General features: G+C 44.9%; 1 protein-coding gene across 5 annotated transcripts in view; it reads left to right on the forward strand.

Moving 5' to 3' along the window:
- Window positions 1-1,619: 1,619 nt before the first annotated feature.
- The window catches only part of PARVB (parvin beta), a 79,627-nt gene continuing 59,871 nt past the window's right edge, over window positions 1,620-21,375 (forward strand). For 2 of the 5 annotated variants that reach the window (XM_084505777.1, XM_084505778.1), the window contains exon 1: window positions 1,620-1,965. In XM_084505777.1, coding sequence (XP_084361903.1) covers window positions 1,851-1,965 — 115 coding nt within the window. In that variant the 5' untranslated portion in view covers window positions 1,620-1,850. Of the gene's footprint in view, window positions 1,966-17,418; window positions 17,478-18,581; window positions 18,716-21,375 lie in introns of those variants that run through there. The other 3 variants (XM_084505779.1, XM_084505781.1, XM_084505780.1) reach the window with 3 other exon arrangements.

A 21,375-nucleotide genomic window follows, 5' to 3' on the forward strand; every position in this document is an offset into this window, starting at 1 on the left:
GTACAGTGGGACTCGCTGTGCTCCCTGAAGGTCTCAAGCATGGGGTGTTAACAACTTTGTTTTGCCTCATTTGTTTTTGGAGGAGTTGTACTTTCTTCAGAGAGACTTTGTTCAGGATTTCCTCAGAATTTTGTTTGTCAACAACCCATTTTTAAGCTCAGAGTTTCCAGGGCTCCTGAATGGAGAAGCTCAGCAGCCTGGCCAGAGAAGCTGAATGCAAGAAGCATTGCTTGCAGGAACAGCTACTGCTGTTAAAATCCGCAAAGCATATTATTTTGTGAGATATTTATTGTGTGTGGAAACACAGAATGTAATGTTAGTGTGGGAAAATTAGAGATGTGGCAGTATTGCTCAGAGAACTTTATTAATCTGAGGAGAAGCCCTGGCTCAAGCTATCTGCAACACAGGACATTGGCGACACATGGCCAGCGCTCCCAACTCCCAGTTGCTTTTGCCAGCGATGCACAGCAGTGCTGTGGGTGACTTTGTCCCTCGTGCTGGAGCAGTAGCTGGCTTGAGCAGAGGGACATTATAGCCTGGAAACCTAATCCATTACAGGCTAACATTCAAAGCAGGTCCTGCTCCAAACCTGTGACTACCCCTTGGTTTTGTGCGTTGCCAGTCTTTGTTTTTCACTCTCCTGTTGATTTGCAAAATGCAACAGCAGGAGTGGAGACCCTAAGGCAACCCATGGTTCAAATGCAGACAGAAAACCAATTAGACACAATGATGTGAGAAAGCATTGTGTTCTTCAATGTCATTAGCTATTGTATTAAATAATACTTTCCACACACAAAACAAAAACAACAACAAATATTTTTATACAAATGCAATATAGGTAATTAATGGTGTCTCTGTGTGTAGAAAACCATTCCAAGTAACAGCAGTTACAACAGAAATGCAAAACACTCAGTCTCCTTTCTTGAAAACACAAGGCAAAGTCAAGGATGCGTTGTGTAGTGCTGCTCCTGCGCCGATCAGGCAGGAAAATGTGTCCTGCAAGCTGCCCTAGGCTGGGTGTGTGGACTCTGTGTCAAGTCGCCTTGACTTGACAAGTTCTGTGCTGGAGTAAGGGCTGCTGACGGGGAGCTGTGGCAGGAGCATGGCCAAGGGCATGTGCATAACTTTAGGTACCCAGTAGTCTCATTAAAGTCAATGGGATCGCTTCAGGAGCTTAAAGTTAAGTATGCGCATCAGACTTTGCAGGATCAGAGCCTAACACTAGGAACTCTTTTAGGATGTTTCTAATGCGTATTCTACAGAGCCCTCATCACGCCATCTGGTGCCGTAATGAAAACTTCTTTGGGATCACAACTAACTGGTTTCGGCTGTTTCTCTGCCTATACGCTTTGCTTACGGTGGCGCCTCTCAGAGGAGCCCAGGGAGCCCCTCACACCCTGCACCAGGAGGGGAAGCCACAGCTGCAGTCCATTCACCCCCCCTTTTCTAACCCCTATCAGCACAGCTCTCCTCCTCAAATTTGAACATTCGAAACCTCAAATGTTATTATTTATTCATTTTTTATCCTCGAGGCTCTCCGGGTGCCCGGTACATCCCACCGGAGCGGCCGCCACCCGAGTCGCATGTCCATGTCGTCCCGCCCCCGCCGCCCGCGGCCTTCCCCGCCGTGGAAGAACGCTGTGTCCGGCGGCAGCGGCTCCCACCCCGCCCCCTGTCCTCCGCGCCTCCGAGGCTCGCACGCCCCCTGCTCCCCACCGCGGCCAGACGGGAGCTTTCCCCTTCCTCGCCTCTCGCAGGGCTTTGTTCGGCTCCGCGGGACGCTCCACACTCCCGCACAGGGCACGGCGGGGCTCGGGCCGGCTGCCTCGGTACTCCCTTTCCCAAGTCCCATGTCCTCTGCTCCCATCCGCTCGCCGACGCTGCGGCCCCACAGGATGAAAAAAGACGAGTCGTTCCTGGGCAAGATCGGCGGCACCCTGGCGAGGAAGAAGAAAGCCAAGGAGGGTGAGTTTGCCCGAGCGGGCGGGGGGGGCAAAAAGTGTATCCCACCGGAGCCCCCTCAGCAGCCCCCGAGCAGGGCAGACACCCTCTTTGTTCTCCGGCCGGGCAACGCCGTCCGGGGCAGTGGAGAGGAGGGCGAAAGAGCAGCTGGGTCCGCGGCGTGCCCGCCTGCCTGCTCACCCACCCGCCCTCAGGCCTGTGAGCGGGCGCTGCCCCGGCGGGGCGTGGAGCCTCAGCTGGACCTGAGCTGGGGCCGGGGTAGGCGCGAGGCGCGGAGGAGGAGCGGCCCCAACCGCCGCGGGCGGTTGCTGGGGGGCGGTTGGTCGCCGAAGTCCGGTCGGTCGGTCAGTCAGTCAGAGGGGCGCCCTCGGCCGCTGCCTGACTCGGCCGCTCGCTGTTGGGAGGGGAACCCGCTTTACTTCTGTAAAATAAACTTCTGATGACAATGTGGGAGTCTTTTTTTTTTTTTTTTTTTTTTTTTTTTTTTAATTTAGTTGAAGTGTGAGGATTGTAAAAGCTGCGAGGGAATGATTAAATCCACCTGTGTTTTGTGCCTGTTTTATCCATGACTTTTATGTTGGCACAGATATTTTGCACAGGGGATTTCCGTAACTGACTGACTAACTTAAGCAAAAAGGTGTCTCCCCCCCACACGACAGAATGAAGGTGTTCGCCTTCCCCTTTGGCATGGGGCTCCTGGAAGAAGCTCTGTCAGCCACAGTACCAGCTGATGCTGCACCCATCTTAGGGGCATGGAGCTTCATGGGGTGCATGCTGCTAGCTGCCCACAGCTGGCCTATCATCTAGATACTCCCACAACGTGTTTTCATAGCTGTCTGTTTACACCAGAGGCTGTGCTGAGATAGTACTACTTGCACTGAAACAACATGCCTCCCTATCTACACAAAAAAGTTGTCTTTGGCTTTCTGGCTGGTTAAAATTGGCCTTGGCTCTGTTGTGGTGCTAGACGTGTGTAGGGTAGGAAGCAATTCTAATTTCAGTCTCCTTTTGACTGGCTGTTGAGTGAGCATGCTTTGCCCATGTTGAGTCTATTAATTGCCTGTGATGTTTAGAAGGCAGATTTTAATACTTAAAATATTTGGCCTCAAAACCCATCTCAAGGAAATTGCTTCCCTTTCCTTCTCCTGGTTGTTCTGGTGTGGCTTACTGGTATTTCCTCCATTATGTATTTTAAATCAAGTTTCCGTGTTACGGTTCTGCTGAGGAGCAGCAGAAGCAGTCGTGCCTTTACCATGATGTCATTTACTTCTGAAGGAAGATGGTGGAGAAAACACATTTCTAGCAGGGGATGGCAACTGCGTGCTTGGGAAGAGTAGTTCATTCAAAGGTGACTTTTAAACCTAAACAGGTTGGAGGCGCCTCTTCAACAAGAATTGTCATTGTTGTGAGACCGTGTTTTTAAGGAGACTAGTCACGTGGTCAGAGTGCTGCAGTCACTCAGCTGGGGCCATTTTGCTGAGTTTGTGTATTATTTTTTTGTCAGATCCTGTGGCCACAGCTCCCCTTGCTGTAGGATGGCCTGTTGTAGTTGCTGCTTTTGTGTTCACTGCGGAACTGATGCTGTGGTGATATAGAAAGCATGGCTATGCTTTTGCCAGCATGATGTGAAGGAAATGGAAACGTGTGACTCAGCTTTTAATCTGAGTATTCCTTCCAGTTTGACAAGGGGAACAGAGAAAACACAGTCCCCACCCTGGGAGCTGTCTTTTGGTCATGATGTGCTTATGCACAGCACTATGGTGCTGTGGGCCATTGAAGCCCTTCATTTTAGAGGAAAATTGCTTACTACCCTTCTACTTTTTCCTCATTTGGAAGATTTAAGGCCCACGGAAGGTGTTCTTTGAGCTGTCTTGTGCATTGTGTCTTGTGCATTGGTGGCTCTCATGCAGGTCATTAAGACCGCAGCCCTGAAACTGGAGGGGACCCAGGGCTAAGCTGTGAAGAGGTGCTGAGGTGGGAATCAGTGTCAAGGGAGAGAGGCTCTTCAAGCCTTGTGCTAGGACTTGACGGGCCACCAGAACAAAGTACAGGGCTAGAAGCTAAATCTTGGTATGAGACTGTGAAACAGAAGCAAATTGGAAGTTCACCTAAGTGACAATGAGTTGATAGACCACATAAAAACAATATGGTCAACCTTTTCTGTGCTTGGGAACCACTTCACCCTTGGGGACTTCGGCCTCCCTTCAGGCAGTTTCTGCTCAGCTTCTCTGAGTGGACCAGCAGAGGTCAGAGTGATCTTCCAATACTGTAGACTGCCTTTTACACCAGCTAATCTCCACAATAAATAAAATGTTGTTTGCTGACTTGCCACAACCAAACTATCTTTGCCTCCTCTTCCCCTAATAGCATGAGAAGTAAGCAAGCCAGAGAGCTCTTAATAATTCTTGCTTTTGCTGGCCTGTCTTTTTTATCATAGTGTAAATACAAGCCTGTTATCACCATCTTGACTGTGTGTATATACAAGACCTTTAACTTGGTCCATGCAGCAGTTGCAATGCAGTTAAATTAATCCTTTTAGTCTTTGTGCACAACTCACCTGGGAGCTACATAGCTTAGAGATCTGTAGAATAATACTGATTTTTTTTTTCCTTCTATGAGTGTGTTTTTTTTTTTTATCATAGGTGGCAGCCATGTCATAAATAACCATAATATGTGGCTGCTGACCTATAAGCAACTAAGTGTAAATATTTTTTGGCAACCTTACATGCTGTGATCTATTTTTAGAGAGGTTGTGTTTAGAGAGGAATGTTCATTAGGCTTATCAAAACTACCACTGTAAGCTCATAACCTTGCTTTATGATGGGACAATAAATACAATTCCTAGGTATCGTGGAGATAGTAACTGTGGTGGTATTCAAAGTATTTACTGTGACATGTAAGCAACTTTGCTGTTACTCCTGCTTTAACAGTATGGCATGATATGATGCTTTGTAAGCAGGTGCCTGGAGATCAAGTGTGGTTAAGATTTCAAATTCTAAAGCATTTTGAGATTCAAAGTCTATACGTTGTTTAACTGTCCAAGGAAGTCTTTGAATTTGTACCTTGAACTTTTGCTTTATGCTGTTGAATGTTATATTCCTGTTTCTGAATTTTTATGGATGAACTGACTTACGTTCAAACCTGACTTAAAAGAAATAACAACCACAGATGTTTGTTGGGAAAAAACATTTTTAGTCTGATTTCCTATGGCCATGGTATATGTGATCTCACTGTCTGACTCCTTCCTTCCTCTTCCTTTCCAGGAATGTTTTTCACCCATCATTTGGCTAAAAATGGCCCTGAGAGAGAACTAGCATCAGGATTATTAAATGACTACAGGTTTTGTCAAAATGAGCAATGCGGTTAGAACAGAAAGACCTTAGTGGATCACCATTGCAGGAAAAACTGCAAATGAACTTGACCAACTTGACCTGTGTAAGATATGAGAGTTTATGTGGGAGTGAAGTGATCAGAAAAATGAAGTCTATGGGGAGACTGTGACAGTGAGCATTTCTGTATGTTGCAATCAGTCATGGCACACATCCTGGGGAAAGTGGGATGCATTAGTTCCAGTGCTCATGTGACCATGTGGTTTATTTCCCCCCAGCCCTCCCATATTAGGTTATATGGAAATGCGTATGAAGTCTAAGTTTGCCTGGTGTTACTGTGAAATGGTTCTGTCTTGGTATATCTTGGGCTTTCAAGACGTGCCAGATCTGCATTGTGATTAATAAAACTTCAGCACAGCTGTTCAGATGCTCCAAAATCTGCTTTAAATACCTTAGGAAACTGTTGAGGTCCTGGCAGGGCTCATAGCAAGGTACAGTTTTTAAACGTCTTTTCAGACCCTGTACTAGATGCTGTTTTGGATAATGCTCTATTTTATCTTGATCTATAAAAGGAACTTTAAAAAACTTCCCCTTTCCTGTCAGTCAAAGAGTGATGTCCTTGAACTGAAATAAAGGAGGTGTTTTGCTGTAAGTGTCACTTCTGGGTTACTTGCAGTGCTTTTTTTTTTTTTTTTTTTTTTTTTTTTTTTTTTTTTCTCCTCGTAACACACCGTAGGAAAGATTTGAGCAGCAGGTGTTTGGCTAAATAAGCCTTCTATTATTATCTGTGCACGTGTGTCTGTGTGTATATTTATATATAGTCTATATGGAGGAGTCATCCAGAGAAATACAAGAGACTCGATTGCTCAGTTGTTTTCTAGTGGAATGATGGAGGATGAGCACAGAGATTTGCAAAGTGCTCCAGAAGAGAGCAGTTTGTTGTGCTGCCTGATGAAATCAGTGGTGGTGGGGGAAAGGAGGGAAAGGAGCCCAAACTGACCACTACAGAAGGCGGCAGCTGCAGGATGACATACAGATTTTATGCATATCAGAGCAGGTTAAAGCACTGTAGTTAGGGTCTGTGCCTCAGTGTAACAGTCAGATGGTGCGGTCCTGCAAAGTTTCCTCCTGTGTTTGCCTGCAGGCATGCCAGCTTGGTACATAGGTTGGTGGGTGTTTCACTAGAGGGCAAATTCCTTTCTCCCACAGAAAGGCAGCAGTCCTTCCCTCTGCCTTGCAGCAAGAAAAGCTGGAGGGTGAGTAACTGTTGGGTTTCTTGGGCTAGCTCACGGTCAGCTGGCGAGCCAGTGACAAAGCTGGGGAAAGAAACTTTTTGTGAATCCTCTCTGGTGCCGTGGTAGTTAGGTAGAGATGCTGCATAATCTGCATCTGCGCTTCCCACAGGTCTACACAGGTTAAAGCCCATCTTCAAATTATTCAGATGGAACTGTTGTCCGCTCAATTTTGGCTTTCTTGAGGGAAGAACATGAGGAAATAGGCTCTACAACAGAATTAAATTGGAGCAAATGCTTTTTTTTTTTTTTAATCATTCCTATAAAATTGATGGAGCTGATTCTGCATGTAATTGTTCTCTGGAGGGAAAAGAGGTTCAGAAATAGGTTCCTCAGATCTACTTAATTGCCTTTATATGTGATAAGCGCATCTCAACTCAAAGGCATCCCCTTGAACACAACAGGATAGGAGAATCGGACTTAGCTTGGAAAACAGATCTCATCTTTCACTGGAAGAGGGTATACTGAAAATTATTAAAAGCTCTTTTTTTTAATGCTATCTGCTGTGTAGTCTCCAGAGATACATCAGTGTGAATGCTCTGCAAAAAATTAAACTTCTCTGTTTCAACATGCTGCAGCTGTGCTTTAGCCACTGCTTAGTGTCTGCTTGAGACTTCTCACAGACGTACTTTGCTTGAAAATCACCTAATCACCTAGGTTGGAAGAGACCTCCAAGATCACCGAGTCCTCTGACCTAACACTGACAAGTCCTCCACTAAACCGTATTGCTAAGCTCTAAATCTAAATGTCTTTTGAAGACCTCCAGGAATGGTGACTCAACCACTTCCCTGGGCAGCCCATTCCAATGCCTAACAACCCTTTCCATAAAGAAGTTCTTCCTAATATCCAACCTAAACCTCCCCTCGTGCTCCTTGTCCTGTCACCAGGCATGTGGGACAACAGACCAATGACCACCTTGCTACAGACTCCTCTAACGTATCTATAGAGTGTGATAAGGTCGCCCCTGAGCCTCCTCTTCTCCAGACTGTCTTCTCGCAGAAAATCCCAGCTCCTCCAGCTGCTCCTCATAAGACTTGTTCTCCAGGCCCCTCACCAGCTTCGTTGCCATTCTCTGGACTCACTTGGGCACCTCCATGTCCTTCTTGTAGCGAGGGGTCCAAAACTGAACACAGTACTCGAGGTGCAGCCTCACCAAAGCACAGCACAGGCGGACAATCACGTCTGTGGTCCTGCTGGCTACATGATTCCTGATACAAGCCAGGATGCTGTCGGCCTTCTTGGCTGCCTGAGCACACTGCTGGCTCATTTTCAGCCGACTATCAACCAATACTCCCAGATCCTTCTCTGCCAGGCAGCTTTCTAACCACTCATCTCCCAGCCTGTAGTGCTGCTTGGGGTTGTTGTGCCCCAGGTGCAGGACCCGACACTTGGCCTTGTTGAACTTCATACAGTTGGCCTCAGCCCATCGGTCCAGCCTATCCAGATCCTCCTGCAGAGCCTTCCTACCCTCAAGCAGATCGACACACGCACCTAACTTGGTGTCATCTGCAAACTTACTGGGGGTGCACTCCATCCCCTCACCCAGATCATCGATAAAGATATTAAAGAGGACTGGCCCTTGTACTGAGCCCTGGGAGACTCCACTAGTGACCGGCCTCCAACTAGATTTAACTCCATTCACCATGACTCTTTGGGCCCTGATATCCAGCCAGTTTCTAACCCAACAAAGAGCATGCCAGTCCAAGCCAAGAGCACCCAGTTTCTTGAGGAGAATGTTGTGGGAAACGGTGTCCAAAGCCTTACTGAATTCAAGGTAGACCAAATCCACAGCCTTTCCCTCATCCACTAAGCACGTCACTTTGTCATAGAAGGAGATCAGGTTTGTCAAGCAGGACCTGTCTTTCATAAACCCATGCTGACTGGGTCTGATCGTCTGGTTGCCCTGCAAGTGCCACATGATGACACTCAAGATAATCTGCTCCATGAGCTTCCCTGACACTGAGGTCAAACTAACAGGCCTATAGTTTCCTGGGTCTACTTTATGGCCCTTCTTGTAGATGGGCGTCACATTTGCTAGCCGCCAGTTGACCGGGACCTCCCCTGATAGCCAGGACTGCTGATAAATGATGGAAAGCGGCTTGGCCAGCTCCTCTTCCAGTTCTCTCAGCACCCGCGGGTGGATCCTACCTGGCCCCACTGAGTTGCATACATCTAAGTGCTGTAGCAGGTCGCCACCCATTTCCTTGTGGATTGTGAGGGCCACATTCTGCTCCCCATCTCCTTCCACCAGCTCAGGGTACTTTGTATCTAGAGAACAACTGGTCTTGCCACTAAAGACTGAGGCAAAGGAGGCATTAAGCACCTCAGCATTTTCCTCATCTCTCGTCGCAAAGGTTCCGCCTGCATCCAGTAAAGGATGGAGATTCTCCGTAGTCCTCCTTTTGGTGTTAATTAAAACATTTATAATGTTTTTTATAAATACATTATTTAGCATAATAAATACAAAAAAAAAACCATTATAAAAATGACATTTATATTATTATAAAATAAAAAAACATTTTATAATGTATTTATAAAAACATTTTCTGTTATCTTTAACAGCAGTAGCCGGATTGAGCTCCAGATGAGCTTTGGCCTTTCTAATTTTGTCCCCACGCATCCTTACAACATCCTTATAATCATTCTGAGTGGCCTGCCCTCTTTTCCAAAGATCATAAGCCCTCTTTTTTTTTTCTCCTAAGCTCTAGCCACAAGTCTCTGTTCAGCCAGGCTGGTCTTCTTCTGCGCCGGCTCGTCTTTGGGCACGTGGGAACAGACCACTCCTCAGCCATTAAGATTTCCTTCTTGAGAAGTGCCCAGCCTTCCTGGACTCCTCTGCCCTTCAGGACTACCTCCCAAGGGACTCTGCTAACCAGTGTCCTGAACTGCTCAAAGTCTGCCCTCCGGAAGTCCAAGACAGCAATTTTACTCATCCCCTTCCTGACTTCACCAAGAATAGAGAACTCCACCATTTTGTGGTCACTCTGCCCAAGACAGCTCCCGACCACCACATCTCCCACCAGTCCTTCTCTGTTTGTGGTTGTATTATTTTTGCCCAGTATTTGACGTAGTCACAAGTGTTTTTCACCATTGCAGATGGCATTTTGTGCTGGCTGTTCCCAGGCGTTCTTTATGAATGGGTGCTGGCGGAGTAATTGCTCCAAACTCTGACTGGACTTTGTCATTCATCTGGTGCCCAGAAAGCTCAGGATGGAATGTGCTGCTGATGTGGTGCCTGAGCTTTTGTCATGAAGCATGTCCATATTTCTTAATAGCAGTAAAGTGCCAAGTAACTTGCAGGATGTTGGCTAGTCTCATGGTGCTTCTCACCTACCAGGAAGCTTTGGGAGCAAATCAGCCTCTCGCAGATCCTTGGGGTACAAAGTGATAAAAGCTTCAACTGGCTGCTTCCTACTATCTCCTGACCTGATACTCAATATATGTTCAGGCTGTTCCCTTCAATAGATATGTGTTAGAGCTCGCCCCCACCTGAACTTACTCTCAGTGTCCATAGTATGGGGCAGTGAATCCCATGTTGGCTGGAGAGACAGAGTATGTGGCATTCTGGTTCTGTGGTTCTGGTTCACACAGGTAATTTTCTTGTAGCCGGAGAGGTTACTTGGCTGGGGAAGTGTATTTGTGCATCATAATGTGCTTGATGCTGAAGGTGAGATGAATGCCGGCTAAGCAAAACTACTTGCTTTTTAAGAGAGGAATTTGCATATAATTATTTTAAATAATTATAAATTTATATATATATGTCTGTTAATTAAATTATATACCTTTCTAGATATGTCTATATATCCATGGGAAGACTGTGCGCAGACATATGCAAATTCAAGTTGAACTTATTATCCTTTCTGCTATTAATTTAAACAGAGACTTAAATTTCCAGTCAGAACCTGTGCAGCCCAATTGCTGAGTTTTTCCTGAAGGGCTCATTTGTTCCTCTGACCAGGTCTGTCTTCAGTTTTGTCTTGCTGGAGCAGTGCCAGATTGGGCTCTAATACTGAGTTCTGTTCTGGCAAAAGTTTTACTGTAGATAGTTTATGTCAATGTCTCCACCAAAATAAGCTTAATGTGCACAAGAATAATCTTTTTTACAGTGTCATAAAAACACATTTTGCTCCTGTAACTGCATCAAGGCTGGGATCATTTGCCCAACACAGCTCTAGGCGTAGTCTCTCAGTGAGACGGTAGAGTTTTTAATTACAGTTGAAAATTTTTCTCCCTGACAGGATGCAGCAAGTGTATGCAAAATAGCTCTGTAGCTCTTCAGTCTCAATTGAAAAAAGTGACTTGCTTTTATTTAATACAACCAAACATTCTAAAATTGTTAATATTTAATGTTGAAATCATTAAAATGAGCATAATTGTAAGAACATTGGTATGCTTTATCATAAAGCCTTCGCAAGGTGCTTATAAAGACTTCTAGTTTTACGAAGCCAGATTCCAGAATTTCTTAAAAGTACTAATTCAGGGAACTGGACAGGTAGTTCTCTTTTCCTTAAAAACTAATTTACACTTAAAGGCAATGTTTCAGTGATACCTGTTTCTTTTCATTACTTCTAAAGGATTTGTGAATGTTAATATCTTGGGAGAGGCTTCTAGACGCAGACATCTGGCTGTTTCTGTTTCAAGGAGTGTGTGTGTGAGTCTTGTGAGACTTAGATGTGTGGAGGGCTACATGCAGACCTGACAGGAAGCGAGGCAGCTGCGAAGTTGTGACTTCATGCAAAGTCCATGCAGATGCTCTTTGCTGGACAGTGTGAATGGGCCATTCCTGGTCCTGTTGGTGAACCTGTGTGGGGAGATTAGGCTGTGTGCTGCAGTGCATGGCATCATACTGTCTTAAGTGTTTGTTTTTAAGAGTTGTGATACTTCAGAGCTCTGTATAAATACAAATGCATCCTACTGATTTGCATGCTGGCAATAGTCCAGAAGTCTTACTATTCTTAGGCATAACAGTGCTAAATGTCTTTTTGTGTACTTTAAGAACTGCTACAGGTCAGCAAATCAAAAAAAACAGATGAAGCTGGTGGAGTTTTTCAATGCAATGCATGGGTTTTGGATTAAACCTTGATGTTAGAAGATTTGGGAGATTATCTGGCAAGCTCTTTCCATTGCAGAAGCATGTCAGAACGACTTGTTGCTAAGGGATCCAAGGTTATGTGGCCTGCAGTCAGACCAGGGTAAGGCAGAGTCTTCTGTTTACAGGAATTGGTGTTCCAACAGTTACAGCTTTGCTGTTCAACTGAGATGAGAAATTTTTGTGTGTTCCTTATGTGTACAGGTGTTATCATCAGAGCTGAGGAGACTCTAGTTTGTAGCTGCAGAAGCAGCAGTTGTTGCTAGTACTTCAAAGCTGCTTACCAAGTGGCTTAGTTTTCAAAGGAAATTGTGTTCAGATTTCTTGGGTACCACTGGAAGTACTGGCCTGTCAACAGGTACCTCTGAGGTGTAGTTTCTGTCAGTGTTCCTGGGACATGATGTCTCAATGGATACATAAGAGAGTACTGACATACAGACATAAGACACTAACATAAAAGGAGGGGGAGTTTTCCACCTTTCATATAGCATAATGTTTTGTTGTTGCCCTAGGTGCTGCTGGTAATGCAGAAGGCTCTGTACTTTCCTTATAACCTTGCAGTCTTGCTCTATTTCCAGCATTTTCAGCCTTTCTGTGCTCTTATGCCAGTGAGCCAAAGTCTTTGCTGAAGCAGGATGCCAAGGGCCAGTCCTCAAGCTCTGTTCAGTTATTTCTGGAGACCTGAAGGCCAGCAAGAAAGAAAGAAGGGGAGGCTTGTCTCGCCAAAGGCTTTTTCTTATGCTGACCTCTGTTCATTGTAGCAAATGTCCATGTTCCTTGAACAAATGGGTACTTTAATGTAGAAGGCAGTGACTTAAAAGTCAACCACATGGCTCCAGAGAAAGATCTGATCTGCTGTCAACCTGTGCCAGTGCCTGGATGTGGCTGATGGTACTGGTCATCTGTGACGGTGTCCACTGAAAGATGCCTTACTGCCCTTCACTTGAGCTCTTTGGTATGGTGGCTTCAGTAGTTGCTCATCCTCTTTCTTGTACATTCTGTTTGCTCTGTGAAATTGAAATGTGCTGTACACGTGCATTGTCACTGATGAAGCTTAGTTTGACCCCCAGGGGCATTGCAAAATCAACTGACGCAGTCATCAGAGTTGTTGAATGTATCTTGTAAAGTATGCATCTCGGTGGCAGGTGTTCTCCTCAGTGTATGACACATACAGGGAATGGCCCTTGCTTTATGTACCGCTTGTGTGGCTGCGGCATACCTGCCTCAGGCAATGACCAGAGGTGATGTTTACACTTCTCCGCCTTGGCTGAGGGACAGGAGGTGGAGGGAAGTGTGGCATGTGCTGTAGTGCTGCTGTTTGCCAGGGGCCCTTCTGGGCTGTTCTCAGGAGCGCTGGCTTCCTGGGAGCTCTGCTGCAGGACAGGCCACCCAGTGACAGCACACACTGACCCCACCATTGCAGGCAGGGCTGTGGGCTGGGGAGCTAAACCAGCATGTCTCTTGGGGGTGATGGTGACCCCAGTTTATCTTTGGGAGCAGGCTGAGAGTGGAGGGGAAGTGGGAACAGGAACCTCTGTATTGCAGAACTTGCAGGTCAGTGGCCAAGTGATAGCTCTGGGGTGTATTCAGCCTACTCAGGTGTCAGCTTCCTGATTTGGACTCTTTCATTGGCCAAGTAGAACGCTGCAAGCCAAAATTCATAATTTCTGTTTTAGGTGCATGTATATATATAGATAGATATAGTTTAACTGGAGAAGTATTGTGGCTAATATATGTGGTTTTAGGGTTTTGTAGTTTGAATCCATATAAGTCTTGCTCTGAAAACCAGATGTGGAGAGAACATGCACACCTGGCAGAGTGTGCTGGCCTGGAGCTCTGGGCTCTTAAATCACTGTCACTTCCTTGTGGGGGAACATACACCCACAAAGAAGCTTCTAATTATAAATGCTGGACATGCAATTTGTTTCCATACACCAGCTGTGGACTTCTCTCCGGAGCCTTTAGACTCAGCGGCGCAGAACGTCATTCTGTATGTGGCATTGCCAGTGGCAATCAACAGGATGTTTGGGAATTCAGGTTTGCCTCTCAGTGATTGTTTCTCCAAGTTAAAAGGCTTCTTTATAATCCCTGAGATGTGTCTGGTGATCAAATATAGCTTGCATTTTGGTTGTAAAATAAGCAAACTGTTCTGGCTCCTGGAATTCCAGTTCCTTCTTTAGTCCTTCTTTCTCTGAGTAGCTGAACCATAATCATAGAATATATGATTATGCTATATATATATATATAAAGAAATAGTATATTTTCTATTATAGCTGCCATGTAGCCCTGCTACTTTTTTTTTTTTTTTTAGCTGAGGTGGTTGCATACACAGTCAGTGAGAGCTGGATGAGGAGAGTGATTCTGATGGCTACATGGAGCATGGTGTCTTTTTCACTGTCGTTAAATAGAAAAATGTGTAATCCTCAGAAAGTGTCTTTCCACTAGGTCTGTTTGGCAGATGTATGCATGTGTGTTATTAAACAGATGCAGACTCCTGTCACTTTTAAAATAGAGTGGTGTTATGTGGTCTCAGGCTTGCCTAGTCCAGCACGTGGACAGCGAGGCTTCGCAAGGTTGGCAATGTATTGATCAGAAATGGTAGAATAGGAGAAAGTACCAGGGCATCCAGGTTTGCTTGTGCTGCTTAATGTTCTTCTTTCAGGTACAGGGTTGAAAATTTGTTCCTCATAGCTATGGTTGGCCTTACTCCCTGTGTATTGCTCCCAGTATTGTTGCAGTGAATTGGTTCCACTGGAAAATCAGTCAGGACACAAGAATGCTAACACTGTAGATATGTCTTGGATCTGTACTGAATTTGGTGTATCAGGTATTTTCACTCTAATTAGGTGACCAAACAGGCACGTATAATGGAGACCCATCATTAGGAAATTGTATGTTAATTGGGTGCAGGATGTCGTGTTCAGAACAGGTGACTACACCTGGGAGAAAACCAGGCTGCTTCCTCTATAGCAGGTCTGACATTGTCTGTTTTACAAACTGATACTGTTTTTTGGCATATGAAAGTGGAGACTGGCCTTGAGTATACTTTGAAGGAGAAAGGTATGTATATTTGTTTCCATGAAGTGTCTGGGATAACTAGGTACTTGTGAGGTTTTCCTCTTACTGCTCACACAGATTCAGATTAATAGGTTCCCTCTTGACCATTTACAAGATTGTGCTGAGATTAGACCACTGTCTTGAAAATGCCCATTTTTACTGCAGTACTGCAGATGCAGTTGTATTAATGTAGCGAGGGGCCAAAGTTTAAATCATCACCTTGGATCCTAGGTATCATTCAGCTTAGTATTGTTTAATATAAAAAAATTACCTGTGGTGGCTGTTCTCTGCTGACATTAGTATTATGAGTGGTAAGAAGGCTAGGGAGCGATGTTTGACCAAGCCATGATTCTGACATATAAGGTGTTTGTTTTATACTCTCTTTCCAACTGTATATTTCTGTTTCCTTAATTCCTGACATTTACACATTACTAGAGAGCTCACAGGCACCAACATTTGCTGATACAGTTCAGGACCTGGCAAAGAGCCTTAATCCATCTGCTCTTTAACCAAGGGGGAATGAGCATGTATTTCTTTTTCGTAACTGTAATTTTTAGTGAGAGACTTTTCTTCCCATTAATGGTGTCACATGCCAGAATCCTGGCAGAAGCATCCTCGCTCATCTCCATTATTTAGTCAGCAAAGGTGAAGTTGATCCAGTGGTTGGTAAGGGGATTGTCTGAGAATGAAAGTGCAACTCCTTTGAAACTGTCTGAGCTGAGGAATTCCAGTTTTATGCTGAATGCACAGGAGATGAGCATCGCTGTCCCAGGGAGGCTGACCAATTTGCTGTGTCACAGCATAGCTAGTGAGATGGGGTGGTACTGGGAGTGGGAAAGATTTAATATCTATTATATTGGAAGAGTAAAAGTAGAACAACCGATTGCTGTGCAAGAGAATGGGCATAAAGGTGTCTGTCTGGGGAGCAGCTCTGCTGACAGGCTGTGGGGGTCTTGGTGGGCAGCAAGATGACCACAGGCCATCAGTGTGCCATTGCAACAAAGATTCCTATTAAACAGAAGCACAGCCAGTAGTTTGAGCAGGGTGGTTACCTCCCTGTACGCAGCACTCATTAGATTCCAGTTCACAGAATCACAGAATCACTAAGGTTGGAAAAGACCTCCAAGATCATCTGGTCCAACCATCCACCTACTACCAATGTCACCCACTAAACCATGTCCCTAAGCACCAGATCCAACCTTTCCTTAAACAACCCCAGGGATGGTGACTCCACCACCTCCCTAGGCAACCTGTTCCAATGCCTGACTACTCTTTCTGAAAAGAAATGTCTCCTAATTTCCAACCTAAACCTCCCCTGGCACAACTTGAGGCCATTCCCTCTAGTTCACTAATAATTCCACTAGTTACCTGTGAGAAGAGGCCTACCCCCAGCTCCCCACACCTTCATTTCAGGTAGTTGTAGAGAGCAATAAGGTCTCCCCTGAACCTCCTCTTCTCCAGACTAAACAACCCCAGTTCCCTCAGCTGATCCTCATAGGAGTTGTGTTCCAGGACCTTCACCAGCTTTGTAGTCCTTCTCTGGACACACTCCAGGGCCTTGATGTCCTTCTTATAGTGAGGGGCCCAAAGCTGAACACAGTACTCGAGGTGCAGCCTCACCAGAGCACAGCATAGGGAGACGATCACATTTGCTGGCTACATGATTCCTGATACAAGGCAGGATGCTGTTGCCCTTCTTGGCCACCTGAGCACACTGCCAGCTCATTTTCAGCCGAGCATCGACCAACACCCCCAGATCCTTTTCCTTTGCACAGCTTTCGAGTCACTCTGCCCCAAGCCTGTAGCGCGCTGATGGGGTTGTTGTGACCAAAGTGCAGGACCTGGCACTTGGCCGTGTTGAACATTGGCCTCTGTCCATCAATCCAACCTGTCCAGGTCCCTCTGCACAGCCTTCCTACCCTCTGGCAGATCGACACTACCCCCCAACTTGGTGTTGTCTGCAAAAGTTGACATACATGTACTGCCAGTTTTGGGCTCCTCAGTGCCGGGAAGACACGACTAAATTGGAATACATTCATCAGCGAGCTGCCAGGATGGATGGTGGCTGGAGCACTCCTCCTGTGAGGAGAGGCTGAGGGAGCTGGGCTTGTTCAACCTGGGAGAGGAAGGGATTTGGGGAGATCTTCTGTAAGCAGTCTGCTAGTACCTCTGAGGAGATCACTGGGAAGATGAAGCCAGCTGTTCATAGTGGAGGAAAGAGACAACAGGAATAAACTACTGCAAGTGAGGTTCAGACTGGATAAAGGGAGAAACTTTGTCTTGATGGGGGCTATGAAGCAATGGGACAGGATGCTCAGAGTTTGTTCAGTCTCTGTTCTTGGAGGTTTTAAGATGTTACATGATAAAGCTCTGAGCAGCTGAGTTTGATCTCAGAGCTGACTCTGTTTTGAGGAGTAGGGTCCGACTAAGACCTCCTGAGGTCCCTTCCACCCTGATTTTTTCCCTATGAACTTACGTGGCTCTCTGGGAAATTAGATCCTTCTAAGGCTGGAGTAAGTACATTTCTTGAACAGCATGACAGTGAAGAGCCTGTGGCATAGTGATTTCTGAGTGTGTGAATACAAGGATGTGCAAGGAACTGTTTTCTCATCATGGACTGTTGATTTTTTGCACTAGCATACTAGTAAGACTACATTTTTTTTTCTTTTTTCACTGTCTACCCTTTTAGTGGGAAGGAAAGCATGGGTTCTACTGGACTGCTGCTGTGGCTGCTTCTTTATGTGAAAGGTGAGTCAGAGAGGCTGTGTTGTTATAATTCTCTTTAGGACTGACAAGTAGATGAACTTGAAGGTTTCTAAGATGTTTGGCCCCACTGGCAGACCATGTTTTCTAGGTCATAGGACCTGATACTGGCTGTGCAGTCTTTAAATGATACCACAGAAAGCTAGAACTGCAGACTGTGTGAAATGTTTGCGTGCTGTTTAAATAAACAGATAATATAGCTATAGGTCCTTTGATACTAGGCAAAATGTGACATTATCTTGTGCCTTGGACTTGTTTTGATGTGATTCTTGGGCTGGCTGTTGTTTCACGATTTCGTTTTGTTATTCCTTATGGGCTGTGTTTGGGAGACTGGACTGGAATAGCAGTCAGAGGCCTGGGCTCCTCTTTCTGTGTGGTCTTCAGCATCTTGGTTAGAACGTGATAGTGTATTTCTTTAAGTATTTCTTACTTAACCCAGGCAGAGTTAAGCATCTGACTACTTCCATGGGAGACATTATTTTCACTGTGCTTTTCCCTCATGGACTGGCTTTTATCTGTCTCGGCTCTGAGATGCAAACTTTATTTTACTGTGAGGTTTGTAGCTCTTTTCACTGAAGCACTTGTCCTGGCAGGCTCCCTTGGTGCTGTAAGCAATGTGTAAAATAATTTTCCACATATGGCTGGTCTGGAAACCATTGAGAAAACTTATTTGTATTCTGCAGAGTCTGCTTGTTTAGTGAGATATTTCAGTTCATTTTCAGTACACATCTTTGGTACCCTGGATGTAGATAGGAAACAAAAGGTAGACGTGGGCAAGAGTAACCTTAGTATATAAATACTCTGAAAAGTTTGTATTGTTTTTTTAGGATAAAGTTTCAAGTCTCAAGTATTGCATATCTCTCTGTCGTTCCTGTGTGTTCTCTTGAACTGAAATCTAATATTCACTAGAACATCCTAAATATTTGTGTTGTAAATATATGAGTTTTTTTTTTAAATGTTTTCCTTATCTTTCTGGGTGATGTTTGGGCAACTCCATTAATTAGGCACATGCGCTTTTTGTGGTTTGCATTTATCTCAGCTTACTCTTCCTGTAGAATCATGTTGCACAAGCAAAAAAAAAGTACTTTTTTTTGAATTGCAAGTCACAGATGTATCCTCCTTTCCGTTTGCGAGAAGGCTGCTTGTTGAGCTCTGTACCATCAGCTGGAGAAGACTGCCTTTCTGTTGCTTCTCGTGTTCATCTGCCATCACTGCCTTCAGAAGTGAGTCTGTTCCTCTTTACTGCTTGTGACATGCTCAGAAGAAAAGGTGACAGCAAATGTTGTGTTTGTACAGTGAACTGCTTTTGGTGGTTGTCAATCTTTTGGTGCCTTTGGAAAGTAGGGTGATGGATGTGGGGAAAGCAGTAAGCTGAAGCATGTAAAACTGCTCAGGTCATTAGTTGACTGAATTGGTTTCATTCAGGTACCTGCAAATGAAGCCTCAAATTGTGAGGAGAAGGTGGAAAGAAGGCAGTGGAGGGATGGAAATGAGCTCAGGTGTAAAACATATTACCATGTGCAGTAGTGGTGACTTATTTGATACCAAGTGTTTGCTTCATAAAGTTTGGACGGTTTGATATGTATGGGGGATCAGAGAAAAGACTGTGGGTGGTGGTAAACTTCAGTGCTGTTTTCTCCCTGATTTTGTTATGCTAGAGAAATAAAGAACTGAATGAGTGGACTAGGCATCTTTATGCCAGAGTAATGCTTTCAGCTCTGCTGCTGCCTTTCTCTTGTCAATTGGCTTTGGCTGGACCCATCAGACTTGGATACCTTACGTAATGAGTTGATTCTGTTTTCTTCGAGTTGCTTTAGGTTAAGGAAGATTTTTGATGCTTGGTGCTCATTGAAATCAGTCTGCTTAGGTAGGGATCTCAGACCAAGTTCTAGATTGAATGTGTGTTTTCCTGCCTACTTGTGCCTGTTATATTTGGCTATAGGAGTACACAGAAGCCTTGAAGTACTAAGTGCTGAATAGTGGAATACACTATTTCATGGAGAATTGATAGCAGGAAATTTAAAATGCCTTGCAGGTTTTCCAGTGGGGGCATATTAAAGCCAGAAGTCCCCTTTGGTTCTTTCCTCTTCTCGTCAGACTTTGTTACTTGTATTCTCATCTGACAGATTTGATTTTGCATCTTTCTTTCAGGTGGAAGTTGTCTAGGCACTCGTGCAACGTGTGTGGGAGAACAAAATCCTCCAACATTGCTTCTTGGGAAGAAATGACCACTTGTATGTTGTGATGGAATTTTAACTAGGGGGACTGAGGAAGTGCATTTCCTACATTTTCAAGTAGAATTTGTGTGCAAAGGGAGTGTAGCTTTCCCTAGCCACTTTTAGGGTACAGTTACTACCTATGATATTTGAGGACGCAGCCATGTCAAAGAACGCTGGGCATCAAAGCAATCTTTTTACAATCTCAGCACAACACAAATGTCAAAGGTACATCCAGTTTATGTCCTGGAGTGTAGAAGCTGTCTAGTTTTGGTTTATATTCTGTTAGTGCTTAAGAGAGCCATGCAGTTGCTTTAGAAATAAAATACAGACTTGAGGGCTTGAGACCACCATCTCTTTACTGGAAAGATATTTTCATTTGTTAGCAAGACTGTGCAAAAACTAGTGCAAGAGGCAGGAAACAGGAAGGAAATCTCATGTAATGAGTGGATAGATGATATTTAACTTAAGGAGATCTGCTCCTACCCAAATGTTAGTTCCAGACTTCAGAAGTGCACATGTGATCACAATATTGAATTGTAGCAGTCAATATGCATCCTGAGAATACTGAAAGATACTACAAATAAAAATTCAGTTTGTTGTCCTTTCCTTGCTCAACTGCATGAAGGGGAGCATTGTTTCATTTTGGGCAGGGAAGACAAAATGTCAGAACTGTTTGCTGTGACCTGCTTGAAAATATACTTGAAAATACATAAATGTAATTGAAAATACATTCCTGTCCTTGAAAATATACTACTATCTGGCAAAAAGAAAGGTATTAAAACCTTGTGCTATTTTCAGAGCTCTGGGATGCTGCTGTACGGCCAATGCAGGGAGGGTGAAGCAGAGCTGACCAGGTCGGCATATCTGTTCAGTGTGCTACTGGGTGGCTTTTTTCATTCTTGAAAACCTGACCTCTGGAGCTGTAACTCTGTAAACACTTTTAAACACCATTCCTTTCTACAGTCTTACTTCTGCAACATTTTTTTTTTCTCAGCCACTAGTGTTTGCGCATCTGTACAGTGAAAATTAAATTACTATTTTTTTCTGTCTTAGCTGGTTGGTTTTCAGCCATGCTGTGCCTCCACACTGTGTCATGGCATGGCTTCCGTAAACAAAGAGGAAGGGGTGAGTGGCAGCTAGGGATGGAGGGGAAGTCTGGAGTGCCCGTTGGATGACAGCATGGATGCCTACCAAAGAAAACAGTTGCATAGCTATGGCTCAGGGCAGTAATTAAGGAAAAAGGAAGCAGGGGCTTACCGAAAAATAGTGAATCTTGACTTATTAGGTTTAGCTCTACAGCTTTCTATATGCTTCTGTCAAAGTCTGTGTCTTGCTTTTCTGCCTTGCAGAACTGATTTCTGAGGATTCCTGGTTAAGTTCTTACTGTGTGGGTGTTAGACCTGTTGCATGAGCTGAGCAGAAGGGGACTGAAATAGATGAGATGAGCTCTGGCCTTGTCCTGTGGCAGTTGTGAAGCTTGGGAGGATCGATTTGACTGCTTTGAAAACCTCAGCACTGTACCGATGCAATGGGCTCACCTTGGCTCATAGCCCTGCTGATTTTTGCCCATGAAGCTGTGGTCTGGCTCTAGCTTTGTAAATTGTTATCAGAGCCAGATTAATAGTGGGTCAGGGGGCCCTTCTCAGATACCTCAGCAGCAGTAG

The sequence above is a fragment of the Aythya ferina genome (genome assembly GCF_964211825.1).
Source record: "Aythya ferina genome assembly, chromosome: 1".
Classification (NCBI taxonomy): Eukaryota; Metazoa; Chordata; class Aves; order Anseriformes; family Anatidae; genus Aythya; species Aythya ferina.